This window comes from Emys orbicularis, chromosome 7, assembly GCF_028017835.1.
Source record: "Emys orbicularis isolate rEmyOrb1 chromosome 7, rEmyOrb1.hap1, whole genome shotgun sequence".
Lineage (NCBI taxonomy): Eukaryota > Metazoa > Chordata > Testudines > Emydidae > Emys > Emys orbicularis.
Window position 1 is genome coordinate 29,165,763 of NC_088689.1, and position 14,908 is coordinate 29,180,670.

Consider the following 14,908-nt stretch of genomic DNA (forward strand, 5'->3'; position numbering starts at 1 on the left):
TCCCTACTTATTGTGAACTACATGGGGGTGAGATGGAAAAAGTAAAATGAAACAAAAAAAATCGGGGGGAAACGCGCCAAAGGAGAAGCTTGTTAAATAATTTATTGATTTATACAAAGTCTTTCCAACCAGCGTGGAGGGAATAGTTTTAATCCAATTTAAACTCAAGTGTCCAGTTTTGTCTGTCTTTTTGGTTGGTTTTTTGATGTGATAGAGCATAAAATCCGTAGCGAGGAAGAAACTAAAACTGCCAAAACGCTCACTGAGAGGGGAGGGGTGAAATAAAAGAGCCATTTTTACACTAGAAATATACATCACAAAAATCTGAAATTTCTTATATACAAAGTGGCTGAGCTGCAGTCGGTGATCCATACAAAACAGTAACAAAATCTGATTGTTAGGAGCAGGAAATTGGCAAGAAAGAGGAGATGTGAGGGGGGAGAAAGTTAAAAAAAAAAAAAACACACAACCCAAAACAAATAAAGGAACGTTGGAAAGATTCCTCTGCAATTTACATCAATGAGAAGAAAGATAATTTCATAACTTATTCTGTAAAAAATATATACATTTCACATACATCTTAGGCTGTACAACACATCACTTTTAAACATCCAGTTACAATTCTTCTTTATAATGTTTTATACCCTGGTTATTTCAGCTTTTATAAAGCGCCTTAGGGAGCAGTCAGTCTTGTTCGCTAGGGTCTCTTGCCCTTTATCACAAAGTATCCGAGTTGTTACTGCAGGGGCTGATGAGGGCTAAATTTGTGGATTTGTGCTTTTTCAATAACCTCGTGATTTTTTCATCGTCTGAGTTGGGGTCCAGAGGTTTGTTATATTCATCATCGTCCTCATTATCTGAGCTCTCCTTCAGCTTCTCCGTCTCTGAATCGTGTTTTTTCTTAGCTGAGGCCATTTCTGCTGCGTGCCTCTTTCTCCATTTCGTCCTTCTGTTCTGGAACCACACCTGTTGGAGACCCGGTAGAAGAGGGGGGGGGACCCTTAGCTGTAACTCTCCTTCCAACACCCCATCCTCCTGCAGATTTGAAACCCTCCCTCCATACACACATAGAGCGCCCTTCAGAAAACTTGGTTTCACTTTCCCTCTGGAATATTGCTTGCCCTTGGCTGTTCCTGTTTAAACAGTAAAGTTGGGTGTCTATCGCCGTGTCTAGGCCTTTAACATCACTGGTTCCGTCTCACAAGACAGCAGGATCGTTTATGTACTATTAAAAATTCAGTGACTTTATATGAAAGGAGATCAACACTTTTGACTCTCAAACAATAACATAAAGGCCAAACACTGTATATAAAAGTATTAAAAACTGGCTAGACTGCAACAGGATAACTGTAGAGAAATGTGTATGTTTGTGTAAAGTAATTGCACCTGCCTCTGTATAACACAGCTAATTCAAATAGAATCTTTATGGTTTAACAATGTCAGGCGAAGGAATATAGTGTCCTATTCCTAACTTCCCTTTCGTTACAATGAAGCCAAAATTAATTGTTGTTCAAATGGAATTTTGGTAGCATTGGAGAATAAGATTCTTTTGAAAAGCGAATGGCCAAGAAAATAGTTCACGGTCAAATTATATATAACCCAGCATACAATAGTCCAACATTGCCAAAATATTTCCCAATATTATTGTGTTTAAACAAAATGTACACATATCTAATATCCCACACGGAACTCATTGGAATAGTGAGAAATGTGAAACCATTTCACTTGAGTAGTTTGTAACTGATTTGCAAAGCTAAGGACTCTGTATATTTAAGACAATGCAAAAGAACTTTAAAAACACAAAGGTAAAATCTATTACATATAAAAATATTATTTTAATTATAAATAACCTAGAAGTGTTTTTTATATTTTTGTATCATTATATGGAATTAAACCAATTGTGAAAAGCTATAATTGTGTTGTCCAGAAAATAAAATATTACTCTTGCAATTAAAGTAAATCAGAACTTTAGGTTATGTCTCCTGTCGTAATTGTAATACTCCCACAGGGTCTGTTAATTCAGTAAATTGTGAGCTGAAGAAGCAGTTATACTTCAGTTACGTGCCAGTTTCATCTTTCAACATCTGTGACTCCATTAATAAAATAATCTTTACTCAGAGACGATTCTGGTGTGTAAAACGGGGCTTCTTACCTTAACTTGACTTTCTGTCATTCCTAACGAATAGGCCAGACGAGCTCTCTCAGGTCCTGCCAAATATTTAGTTTGTTCAAACGTTTTCTCCAAAGCAAAAATCTGCTGCCCTGAGAAAGTTGGTCTTGAGTGTTTCTTCTTTCCATCTTTGTCCAGAACCATTCCAGCCTGGGCTGCAAACAGAAGAAAATATCCCCGTCAGTTACTAGAGACTACATCTAATCTCCGTGCCAGAATCTGTTCTCCAATATAAAACTAGAAAAATCCCCTTGGTTTCAATTACGTTACTCCGGATTTCAACCAGTGTAACCGGGAGCAGGATTTTGCCCTGTAATATTTAGCAGACCACGAAACTGCTGAAACGGCATTTAAATGATAATGAGACATGTTGTGATGAAGTTAGGCTACAGTTTTTAGCTTATTACTATGAACAGTGTGGGATTATGATACTGGTTCATGTATTGCAATTCTGAGTGCAACATGCCCCTGTGTTTTTAAGTCTCTACTGCTCAGTATCACAGAGAGGTTTACATCTTTATCCACCCGTTGTTGTCAATGGTATTTCCCACCTCCACCACCAGATTAGATAGTTATGATAGCTCCATATATTTGCCTTTGTATCTAAGAAATCGAGAAAGATCCTGACTCTAAAAGGGACCTCTACAATCTCCTGGTGCAGCCAGACAGTAGAAAACACTACCGGGTGAGGGGGCGGATTTCAAAATTTCCTTAACCAAAGAGGCCTTAATAAAAAGTCTGAGTTCACGACAGAAAAAAAATAAATCCAAAAACAAACTCTCTCACACACAAATATATTGGATCCTTCAACGTCCCCCCCCCCCCCCATCACTTCCTGCTCCCTTCTAGGATCAGATGCACCCTCACTTACCAGGACAGGCGATTCTCGGATCTCTCCAGGGAGATCCCTGCATAACTCCCGGCCAGAAAATGGGAGGTCGCCCAGGCAGCTCTGCCAAGGGCTTTGGGTACCTGGACACAGCTGCGGGGTTAAAATACATCCCTGCTGAGGTAGCCAGTCCATTAATCCGGGGCAGCCCGGTGAGGAGATTGCTGGTGGTTCCAACAGGTCTCCCCAGGATGTCGCTTATTCCGTGCGGCGTCCCTAAGGGGATCTGTGTGTTCAGTCCGCCCAGGGCTGGTGCTTTGAAGCTGGAGGGATTCTGCAGGGTGTAGGGGAATAGAGACGTCTTCATTTCAGCCATGTTATGCAGAGCAGCCAGCGGTGTACTGCTCAGAACAAATGCACTCTGGCGATTAGTATCCATCTGCCCCACAGCTAACATTTGTGATCATCAATAAATCTATATAGAGATATATAAAAAAGCCAGCTGTTTTATTCTTAACCCACACGAGCAGCGCCAGCCACGGGCTCGTTAGTCTTAAAAAAAAAAAATCAAAATACCGGTGAGTAACAAAGTTTTGTGCTAAGTAGCAAGCGATCGCCTCGGCTCTGCCAGGACCTGCAGCTGCAGCAATGCACACTGTAAAGTTTCAGTCAGGAGGAAAACAAAAATGAGGCAGGAAAATATTGCAAAGGAGAGGGAGGCAAAGGCTCGGTCAAAACAGACCTCAGCTGGCAGTGTCCCTGGACGACTTTGATTGCTGAGCCCCGATTGAAAATCCACTAGGAAATCAGAGGATTCGGAAGGGTGGGTGGTTTTGATGATTTTTTTTTTTTTTTTGGTAGTTACAGGCGAGTTCCTTCCCTGTGAAATTGACTCAGAGCTGAGACCAGAGCTCTACAAGATGCACAGATAACCGCACAGCCACCTGCAAGACGCGTTCTCTGATTGGATGAACCCGCTTCAGGGGCAGCTCGGATTGGCCAATGGATTGGCACGCTGGTCCTCCACTTTGCATCAACGTCATTCGGGAAAAGAGCAACACTAAATGAAGATTTTATTATAAAGTCAAGGTACTTTAAATGGCTGTAAATTTACCCACTGATTTATCTTTCAAACGACTAAATAAATCCAATTGAATGGGAGTTTAGTTAGGCTAAAGCTTTAGAAGGGAATCAGAAAAAAATATGAGCACACATATCAGATCGAAATAATGCAGATTTTGAGATCAAATTAGTAATGCATTAGTTTAACCCTGATTCATAGAAAACCAACTAACCACAACAGCAAATTACAACTTCATTAGTTTTATTTTTCTGTTGTTTTTTTTCTCTGTTCAAAATATTTAGTCATGGGAACCTAAATATAAGTGCTAATAAAAAGTATCACACCATGTATCTGAGCATTAGATTTGCCTTTTCCCCTTGATGCTCAGACTAAACAATACTCCAGGCTGTTTACATTTGTCACACAGACTGTTAATTCTAACTGTTCGGTACAATCTATGCTATAGAAGGATCGCTCACAAATGTGCAGCGGATTGTGCCCAGCGTTCTCTTTGATATAAAATGTAGATATTATCTCTACAGCACTAGTGCCCCGTAACCTAGAACGCGCTTCTTAGTTGTCAATCGTATCTGTACAAAGGTTTTTAAAGCAGAAGAGCCAGACTTTTGACTAACCGAGCAAGGCTGCTTTCTGTTTGGGAGAGAAATACGCTCTTGTGGTTCTTTTGTCGTTTACAGTTTGGGCCGATTGTAACTCACGGGCAGCTATGCCGGTTCAATGTGGGCTTTTGAATGCTGTTTACCTGATAATTAGTTTTCAATGCACCACTCTCTATTTAACTGATAATTAGTTCTCTATACTCTCTAAAGTGCTCAGTATATATTAGATTTGAATTCTGACAGTATTTTTAAAGTATTATAGTTTAGGATTAAGTTTGATAGCACGTACTGCCATCGGGGTTTAAATAGAATTCTCCACTGAAATCCGTGGGGACGTCTGCTTAAAAACTGATGGCTGCATGTGGTCTGCTGTTCAAACTGAAAGAATGTCTCTTAAATAATAAACGTGCTTTATACGTGAACTCGCAATATTTTAAAGTGCATTTGCAGAAATATAAACCTTGTCAAAGATTGTTTCCTAATCGAAAACATTCTTAGTTGTTACGAACATGAAAAAATGAGTAGGTGCCAATGCCATATTGTTGGAAAATACATCTGGAGGGATTTTTTAAAGGGCTGCTTTCTTAGTTTATTTTTGAAGGACTTTTCATGTAAATTGTGGATACATTATTAGCAAAGGAAAATAGTGTGAACTATAGCTAACAGGGAAGTGAAACGTTCTAAAGTTTTTTAAAAGATACCTATGAATTTCCAAATGAAGCAAGTGATAATTAATATTAAATAATTAAATTTAAACATATAAAATTAAATATACATAATATTAAATGTATACTTTAATTTATTAAACGTATTAAATACAGTAATTAAATGTATGATCAGGACATATAACAGTTGAAGAGTAGTTGTTTGTCTTGAAATTGCTACCTTGATTACATTAAAATACATTTCTGGAATTAAAAACTTCGACTAGACCAATTATCTTTATTTTAGCCACTCTGACGTTGTGTTCTCACTATCTGTCCATCCTGTTATGCACACCATTGTACATAATATTTGCAAGGAGCTGAAAAAAGCAATGAAATTGTTTGTTGAGGCCTCTTTAGAGTGTCATCAGCTTTGTATCCCAGGTCATATGTTTTATAAATACTATAATTAGAATTTGTATTTAAAAAGAGACGGTGAATGTCATCTTCTTTCAGCTCTTTGAATTGGGTACAACTACATTTTAGGTTCAGGCTTTGCTGTTCGGTGCTTAAAGGATAGTACAGAGGAAATTTATATTCATACAGCATCATGCACTGCAAATTCATATCTAAGCTGTAAAGATTCCTAAATCCGCTTTACAATGTCCCGGGTTTGATTCCCATTGAGAATGAGTTGATCATTTTTTCCTTCCGCTGTTTGGGTATGCTAAAGAGGTTCCAGGTGAGCTAAGCCGGTTTATTATTCTTTTTGACTTTTCCGAAAAGTGACTGGTTAAGTGTTTGTCTTCTTAAAGGAGAGAATCCTTTACAATTTTCTTTTTCCCTTTACCTGTCCGGTGGGTTTCGCTCTCTCTCTGATATTTCTATTTGCACGTTAGATTGTTTCCCTTGTAGTGATGTGTGATTTTAATCTTGTCTTCCTGTCCCTCCCTTCGCCCCCACCCCACACTAGTATTTAAATAATCATACATGTGAGAGAACAATCTGGCTTCAGTTTGCTACTCAACCATAGTGACTGCTGGATACTTTGATACGGGCAGAATTTAGCATCCCCAGGGTTTAGGTGATTTGTGGAGATGAAAGTCACTTGAGCCATTGCAGAAATATATTTCCAGTATTTAGCAGTGCAGGGGGACCTGAAATGATAGGCGAGTGGTGCTATTCGCCTGGAGTGAACCGATATTTCCCCCTCTATGAATATCGATTTTTCATTCATTGACCATTTCAGTTCCAGCAAAATATAGAAAAGCCACCCCACGGGTGATGGGAATCGTGCTTTAATTAAAATAATAGATACAGGCAAAAAACTATAATTCCCTGGGGAGCAGAGATCACCGCCAGGTCTCCCGGGTTTATTTTAATTACACAGGACAGATTAACAAAGGAAACATCTCACTTGCTTTTCTAGTTGTTGGGGGAGAAACTGACACCTAAGTGCGCTCCAATTCCGAGTCCCTTCGCACTTTGCAGGGATCTCATCGCTTAAAGGGAAACAAGCGCTGGTGACCATCCATCCTCTCCCACCGATCTGAACCTGCCCTTTAGAGCATCACCCAGGAGCTCAGCCCAGCGCAGGGGGTGTTGAGAATGTGCGCTCATGACTGGTCTTCGTGCTGAGACTCACCTGGCCTTGGCCAGTTGGCCTTCTGTTCCAGGCGCTTGGAGCAGAGCGAAGCATTTTCTTGTTAAAGTGGAAAGAAGGGGGAGAGCCCTGTTCCCACTTCCCTTTGCAATTTGCTTGCTCCACTGAGGATTCGCACTTGCTTTGTAGTTTGGATCATTCTGTTTAAAGATCACCCCCATGTCCTCGTTTATCCCAGATGATCGAAGCCCAGGGGCGTTTGATAGGGTCCCCATGTGCACTATAGAGCAGTCAATAGGGACAGAATTTTATCCCCCCCCCCCCCGGGTAGATTATAGAAAGAATTGCCGCGTTCACATTAATCCCCGCATGTTCCTTTGTATTTCTCCTCGTTACAAAGTTCCCTGGAGCATGTTTAATTCAGAGGAAGGTGCAATAAAAGTGACGGGACATAGCGGGACCATTGTAGGAGGAGATGGCTGTATGGGATGCTAAGGTTATCACCGAGACCCCCAGCAACAGAACAGACACTAGTTTTCCGTTGTCTCTGGAGTCCTCCAGTGTTTCAGGTTGCGATTGTTGTTAGTGTGTGAAACACTGAACTGCTCCGTGTGCCGTGTAGTCACCATTTTACTCAGAGCCTTGGCGGGCCCCACACATGCATAAGTCCCCTTAAAGAAAGGAAATAGTTTGCCTTCCACTAAGTGTGGGCTAGCTGCAGACTCTGTTCCCATTTTGCAACAGGCCGGGACAAACCCGTCAGCAAACAGTAATGAAGGAAAACAAAGCGCTTAATAGAGAGGGGACAGATGCTCTGACGTCTTCTGCTCTCTGTAACCCGGCCACAATTGGCCTTGTGTTGGGAAGAGCTCCCTTTAGGAGACACAGGGACATCTAGTGTCATAAAGAGCCCACATCCAGGCAGAGAGCAGGGCACCACCCCACACTCAACAAACCCAGGGACCTTTTCAGACAGTTCTTTGTGAAGAAAGAATGGACTGACTCAGCCTGACCGTCACTTCATAGTTCCAGGCTGGGAGGTTCAGGCTTTTCACTTTATTACCCCCAGACTACTTCCATTGCTACTGAACGCTCCCATCCTGCACACGCAGCTGCTAATGTACACAGACTAATATCGGTGACCGTGTGAAGTGTAATGACATCGAACGCATTTTACCTTTCTCCACTGCTTCTAACCTTCTTCCCCCCTTTCCCCCACCCATAAATACAGAGACTCAACTGCTTTGGCAGCCTTAGATTGAAATGAAAATGTAAAGTCAGCATTTAAGCCAAAATAAACTTTGTAAATGTCCCAGGAGTAGGCAGTAGATTTGAATTCTGAGGTGAAATTGAGAGATCATGTATGCCTTGACATTTCCCAGTACTGTACCACCAACGGTGGTTGTGAAAAGTTTCTTCCAGCGTCTGATCAGCGTCTGATCACAATTGCTCCTTCTTAAACTGTCAACAAGGAAATACGTTTATTTCCAGCGGTCACCAGCTTATGCATGTTTTATGGGGATGAAATTATAGTTTTTGCTAATTTTCTCTTCTCTCTCTCTTTCCTGCGCCTGTCATTTGGGTTCTTTTAAAATTCTGCCATAAATAAAACACACTCCAATATTGAGATGAGAAATCCTCCTTACAGCCCCTCGTCTTCACGCTAAAACATTGCTCTGAGCTTTGAGAATAATTTATATCCGTCATCAATGACACTTGTTACTCATTAATTGTACATTTGTCCTGTTTATTGACTTTCGTGCGATCTAATACCCCGAAGTTTTCTAGAAGGAAATATATGGCTCTTATCTCTGCAGACCCCACGGCGTGATAAAACTGCTTTTACAGTGTTTTATATCTTTTCTTTTGGCGCTTCCATGAGACAGGACACATTAAAAAGCGGCATCAGTTCAAAGTCCACAGCCTGGCAGCGCGACACCCCGGGAATAGATTTTGCAGCGCTAGGTGGGCAAGCGGAAGGCTTGGTGAAGAAGTGAAGCCTTGACACTTTGCAGCCGGAGTTCAAGAGGAGCCAAAGGAGGGCCCCAAATGTCCCATGACCTTAAGCCCCCCCCCCACCTATGGTTGATTTCCGCTCTTACAGCTTCTCTTTCATTCCCTGCAGCCTGTCACTGTGCAGTCTCAGGACACCCCAACTCCTTTCGGTGGTTTAATGCTGGAGAGAACTTCTGAGACTCATCTTTTAGGAAATTAACCTTTCCCCCTCCTCCTATGTTAAATCTTGCCTTGTCCAGCAGGCCAGAGGCAGGTAAAACTCTCATTGTGAGTAAAACCAAGCAGGGACCCCGCTCAGCAGCGTCCTGGGTGGCCCTGTCAATTGCGGCAGAGTTTAAGCTTTCGGTTACCCCCCCCCCCTCCCATTTACTCCACAAAAATGTTGGTGTCAGAGGACTCGGTTACAGTCGGATTATTCCCCCACTAATTAAACCATGGGTTCATCTTGCAGTGGACTGGGGCCCATCCGTGTCCTAATTCCATCGCTGTCTGTGCTACAGTTTTGGAGTGCGGAAGGACTGTCTCACAGTTCAGAGACAGGGGTAATCCCCTCTAAATCACCAGCTGGAACTGCCCCCCTCCTCCATGTTGTTACCATGCAGCCAGGTCCTAGTTGTTGGTTTTTTTCTAGAGGCAAAGGACAAACCTCCTGAGCCTACAGACAGGCTGAAGCAATAACTCCAGGAGAGTTGGGAGCTAGCCCCAGGCATTTAAATTATATGTTAACCTCGATTTTTAATGGTAACATCGTAAATATCAACATTGTCAGCTGTTTTACAGCTGATTACTGTAGTAAAACATCCACTTTATGTTCATATCCTCACCCGCTGTTCCAGGCATAGACGTTGAGAAAAGTTAGTATAACATATAGCCTATGCCTCTGCCAGCAGAGGGATTTCCCCTAGCTGTGTATTTCAGGGCCCGCAGCACTTTGGCCAATCGAGTTTTAAATAACTCCTGTCATGTGAATTTCCCTACTCTGAGATCTCTTTATTTGTTTGCCTGATTTTTGTTTTGTTCCAGCCTATTTTTTTCTATTCTTAATTTCATCTCTGTACTCCTAGTTATACTCCTGGGTTAAACAGAGCGACTAGAGGAGAGAAGAGGGGAGTAGCAGCCCCAGATTGAGGAAGGGGATAGAAAAGAAGCCGCTAAAGGATGGGGTGTGGGAAGACGTGATGAAAGTTCTGCCACTTTTCCCCATTTGGAGCCTGAAGCTGTAGTAAATTACTAATTAAAGAACCACATCAGGCAGTCTTAGCAAATGGGGCACGTAGATTAGCTGGGCTAGAGGGGCAGTTGCAGTGGGGGGGGTCTGCAGTGTAGGCTTCTGCCTGTGAAGACCCCCTAGGGATGCCGGTAACAACCATCAATACCCGGAACCCGCAGCCTTGGCGGAACAGCTGAAGTCAATCGGAATGGTGGGGGCACAAGACATTCCGGCTCAGGCCCAGCGTGCGGACGGTAGGACAGCGGCTGTGTTTTGTTCTCGAGGTAGCTAGACAAGGGTTTATCGCCTAGCAAAATGAACACCAGGAGAGAACAAAGGGTGCTGGAGAACGTGACCCAGGCGAGCAACTTCGGGGCAACCCTCTCAGCCCTTTCGCTTCATGTGCCGCGGGCAAGGGGCTGCACAGCGCCGGGCTCGGTGAGAGGCGAGTACCAGCTGTCGAAGGGCTTGATCGCCCCTTGATTTTGTGACAGCGGAGTCCCATATGTGTGATGTCAGCTGCCTGGTCTGGCAATCAGGATGGAGCCGGAGCGAGCCCTTAATAGAGACTCCCCGGTTGTTTGGCTTACAGGTGTCAACCGGGCGAGGAGAAAAGGCAGGTCTGGATCAGCCTCTGGTCCAGGACTAGGCAATCCGAGTCCTAAGGGAGGACCCCCTTTCCCTGGTATCGCACAGCCACAGCGAACTGTGCCCCGGAAAACTACTTTTTGTAACGCAAGTGGGTGATCTACTGTCTGTGTGCAGCCTAGAGGCCACACGCCCTGTCCCACCCAGGAGAGCCAAACAAGAGTTAACGGGACCGATCCCTCACCCCCAACCCCCGCAACTATTAAAGGAAATCTGATTTTGATTAATCCCAAAGACAGGGGATACCCGCATAGGTGCTGGAACTAGGGTCATCGCCATTGAGTCCAACTGTAAACCCTGCATCTCACTATACAAATGGATCCAACGCCCCCGACACCCTGAACTCCCCATTGTAGCAAATGCCTGGGTAAGGCTCTGACCCTCCCCTCTTATTGTTTTGGAGAAAAATTGATGATGGTTAAAAATAATATACTCAGAGACAGAAAAGCGCGATTTTCCAACATGGTGAAAGTCTCACTGATGAAAGTGTGTGGGTGACTTTGACTAAAAAAACCTTAAAAAATAAAAATTAAACTTCTTGGTGCATTATTTCGGTGTGTTTATTTCTGACAATAGGTTTAAGGTTAATTTCGGTTAAGCAAAATAAACTTCTATATTCAATCAACGGATTAATATTATTTAAAATAATAAACTGATCACAACACACTTTCTCCTTGAAGTTCAGTATGGAGTCCTTTTTGCGCAGCGCTACACGTGAGACTAAAAACTGTATAAGTGCCTCTGCTCTACCGCAGTGAATTAGAAAGAAACGTTGTAAACATTTTCATTACAACGAATTGTTTTAGCAAATTAACGAAGTCGCTTGCTTTAGGCCTCAGTTAAAGAAGGAGACTCAAAATGTCACAAAATTGCACCATTTGATTTTGTTCTGAGCATGAATTTTTTTGCAATTAGTTAGGGACACAAATGTAAGAGGACCCGATGGTGGTATAAAGCATATTTGCCTGTCAACCCAGAGATCTGATATCTGGCGTGCGATTTTCAATTAAGTGGTGGGTTTTTTGGTCAAAATTAAATTTGTGGATCAACTTACCCTACGGAGCTTTCCTCACAGCTGTCCTTAGTATCCCAGGAGTATATCAACATCAAACCCAGGCTACGTGAAACGCTCTAGTAAAGACAATTGCTGGCATATATGATGAGTGCTCCTAAAATTATTTACCGTTCACACTAATTATAACTGATGCATTCATTCCCGGAGTGAATAAAAGCCATCACAGGAAAAACTTTGACCAAACTCTGATGAGATTTACGCTGTCGGTGTTTGCCAGCACATGATTTACAAAACAATCGTAACTAGGCTCCCAGTGCAGCGTCTGATGTGAAAGTGTAAAGAACAGCGTTAGAGCATCTAGCAGCTCGTGAAAGAAGCTAATGTGCATGGGACCCACCATTATTTTAGGGTGCCCAATAGTCTCCCTGTCTGTAGTCGCTGCGTTGATAGGCGATGGCTTAGCCTCACACTGGACGCCATGTGACTGTCTTCAGCAAGTGGCCGCTGAGGGGAGGCTTATGGGGGGGGGGGGGGGGGGAGAGGGAGGAATGAAGGGTCCCTCTTGAGACCATGCCCCATGAAGCCTCTTCCTTCTGTGTCCTCCCTTTGCAGAGCTCCTCGATCTATCTGCTGCTGTTCTATCACCCTGCCAAGCAGAACAAAGTTGGGGAAAAGGTCACTAAAGATCTGTAGATACGTTTTTGGGGGGCTGGAAGTAGGTATCTTTTCCTTCCCGGCACTGATCATTGCCATACGTTGAGAGAACAATAGAGTCTTCTTCCAACTCCAACCAATGGGTTGGCTTTTGCAACTTGATTTTTTTTTTTTAATATCCGAATTCCCAGCCTGCAGTGACCTTTGAACAACATCAGGAAACATAGGTGCTGGAACTAGGTGTGCTGGGGGTGCTGCTGCACCCCCTGGCTTGAAGTGGTTGTCATTATATCCAGGGTTTACAGTTTGGTTCAATGGCTCTCAGCACCCCTCTTGTACAAATTGTTCCGTTAGGAAAAGCGCCTCACCCCTCTGCACTGGTTCGCAAAGCAGTGGGACGATCATAAAAGTGTTCGCGTCGCCACCTAGTGATGATCTGCGGAAATGCCCTGAAAAATAAAGTCTTATAAATAACAAATATAAGGCAGCGTTGCAAAATCATGATGAGAATTTATCAGCAGAGGCACAACATTTATTCACCCACTTTTACTAAGACGGTAAAAAAGTAATGATATTTTACTTCCCTGTCGTTTCCCCTCCCCCTCCAAGCAAATAGAATTATGCAAAGCTCAATAATACATTTACCACCAGCATGTATGCAACGATGTATCTTTATAAGGCTATTCATAATTGATTAGTATACTATTATCTCATAATATTTTCTGCCGCTGAGCCAATCATAATGGACACCTTCAACCGTGGCTGGTGTATAGCTCAGGTGGAAAAAATGGTCCTTTAGCCTACTTCGTTTTCATTTTCATGAATAAAATTGTTTTAATGTATCATTTTTTTCTAGGATCTTCCAAGAGTCTCGACCACCGAACAGAACCCCACAAGAGCCTTATAGTTCACACAGACTCTGAGCTGGTGACATGCTTTATTTTTAGGGCTCTAAAAAAAAATCCCATCCTTCAGATTATTCCAGTAATTGTAATAAATCAAAGCACATTAGGTGGATTATACTGTTTCCTTGCATCACATTTTACCAGGTTGTGGTGATATTTTTTGTTTTTGTTTATATTTTAATCCCTGTCATCTAAAGGTAAATATGATTGCTGGAAAGCGTTTGGACCATGTTTGGACACCAATATTAAATTGAAACAGGTGTTTTTAAATAAAAGGCTTTAGAGCCTGAGAATAATAAGCAAGATAGAAGTGGATTCAGACTAGCAAAGGGATGCAAAGAAACTTCAGTGGTAACCTGCCAAACTGTCCCATGGTGTGTAACCCTTGATTTACATGGAGTCATTTGGGAACAAAATATTATTTCATGTCCACTTTTTCCCCTTCTCATTCTGTCAAGCAAAAATGACACTTTTTGTTGGGCTGTTCACTGATAATAAACACAGCACTTCATTACATTTAACTGTCTTTCTATGGGAGAGATTGCTCTAACTCTACAACTATTGAAATTAATGGGAGTATTCCCATGGGAATAGATACAAGCCACTGGTGACATTTTGAAGTTTGCAAATAAATGACTACCTTTTCTGGACATACTTGTTACCAATCTCAGTTTTGTTTCAAAATTAATAGGGAATAAATACCTCTGCTGTTAACACATTTATCCATGTTTGTAATGTAGCGTTGTATTAAGCTTAGCCAATGTGGTTTATAGTTACCTTAGGAAAACAACAATTTTCTGTTTAATGAAGATTTTAGTGTAGTGTTTCTTATGGGTCAAACTCTAATTCCTCTAAATGAGCTTTTTTATTAGAAAGAAAGCTGATTGATCATATGCATTTCAATGGGGAGCAAGCCAAACGCCCACTGAGGTCAGGCTTTGTATTCATTGGAGTTTGGCCTGATAAAGGCCAGCAAGATTTGGCCCATTAAATGTTGTTTGTTTATTATGATATTTCAGTTGTATAAAAGGCTCAAGCCTGACTGCCTTGTGCTACAAAAGTTCCACTGACAATGCGTGTGTTTGGATTTAATTCAGTGGGCACATTTAACGTACAAAGACATCAGGCTTATGGCCAAACTACTTTTGTAGAATATGTGCCACCTTTTGTGCAAAAATGTTTGGCAAGTGTTTAGAAGCTCTGCTGGACTTTTATCTTACACAGGTGTTGAGACGACAAACTAAAACCACAGATGCTTAGATCACATGCTTAGTCTTTCTGTGTCTGTTTTGGTTATTATATATGTATATATCTACAATACATATAGTATACAAACACATACAAAACAAATGAAATGACTTGTGCAGCAAGTGTTCTGTAGCTAAGTGATATGTCAGCAGTGATTTTTATAGTTTCTGATATGCAGTTTATGTTAAACTAGGTCTGTATTTTAAATCACTTTAGCATATGAAGTGACTCAGATGCATAAATGTTTTCAGGATTGGGACTGTATTTGAGAAACATATAACAG

At 42.0% G+C, this 14,908-nt stretch overlaps 1 protein-coding gene across 1 annotated transcript; it reads right to left on the bottom strand.

The window, feature by feature from the left end:
• Positions 1-717: 717 nt before the first annotated feature.
• NKX6-2 (NK6 homeobox 2) lies at positions 718-3,456 on the bottom strand. Its single transcript, XM_065407973.1, has 3 exons — positions 3,042-3,456; positions 2,153-2,325; positions 718-966 (listed from the first exon to the last, which is right to left on the bottom strand). Exons 1-3 carry the CDS (start codon positions 3,454-3,456, stop codon positions 718-720), a joined length of 837 nt encoding a protein of 278 aa, XP_065264045.1.
• Positions 3,457-14,908: the final 11,452 nt, after the last annotated feature.

Coding starts and splice junctions, on each gene's coding strand:
- NKX6-2 (XM_065407973.1), bottom strand. CDS start 3,456: ATGTTAGCTGTGGGGCAGATGGATACTAATCGCCAGAGTGCATTTGTT. Junction 2,326..3,041: donor TCCGAGAATCGCCTGTCCTG/GTAAGTGAGGGT, acceptor TTCTGTTTGCAG/CCCAGGCTGGAATGGTTCTG. Junction 967..2,152: donor TGACAGAAAGTCAAGTTAAG/GTAAGAAGCCCC, acceptor GGTCTCCAACAG/GTGTGGTTCCAGAACAGAAG.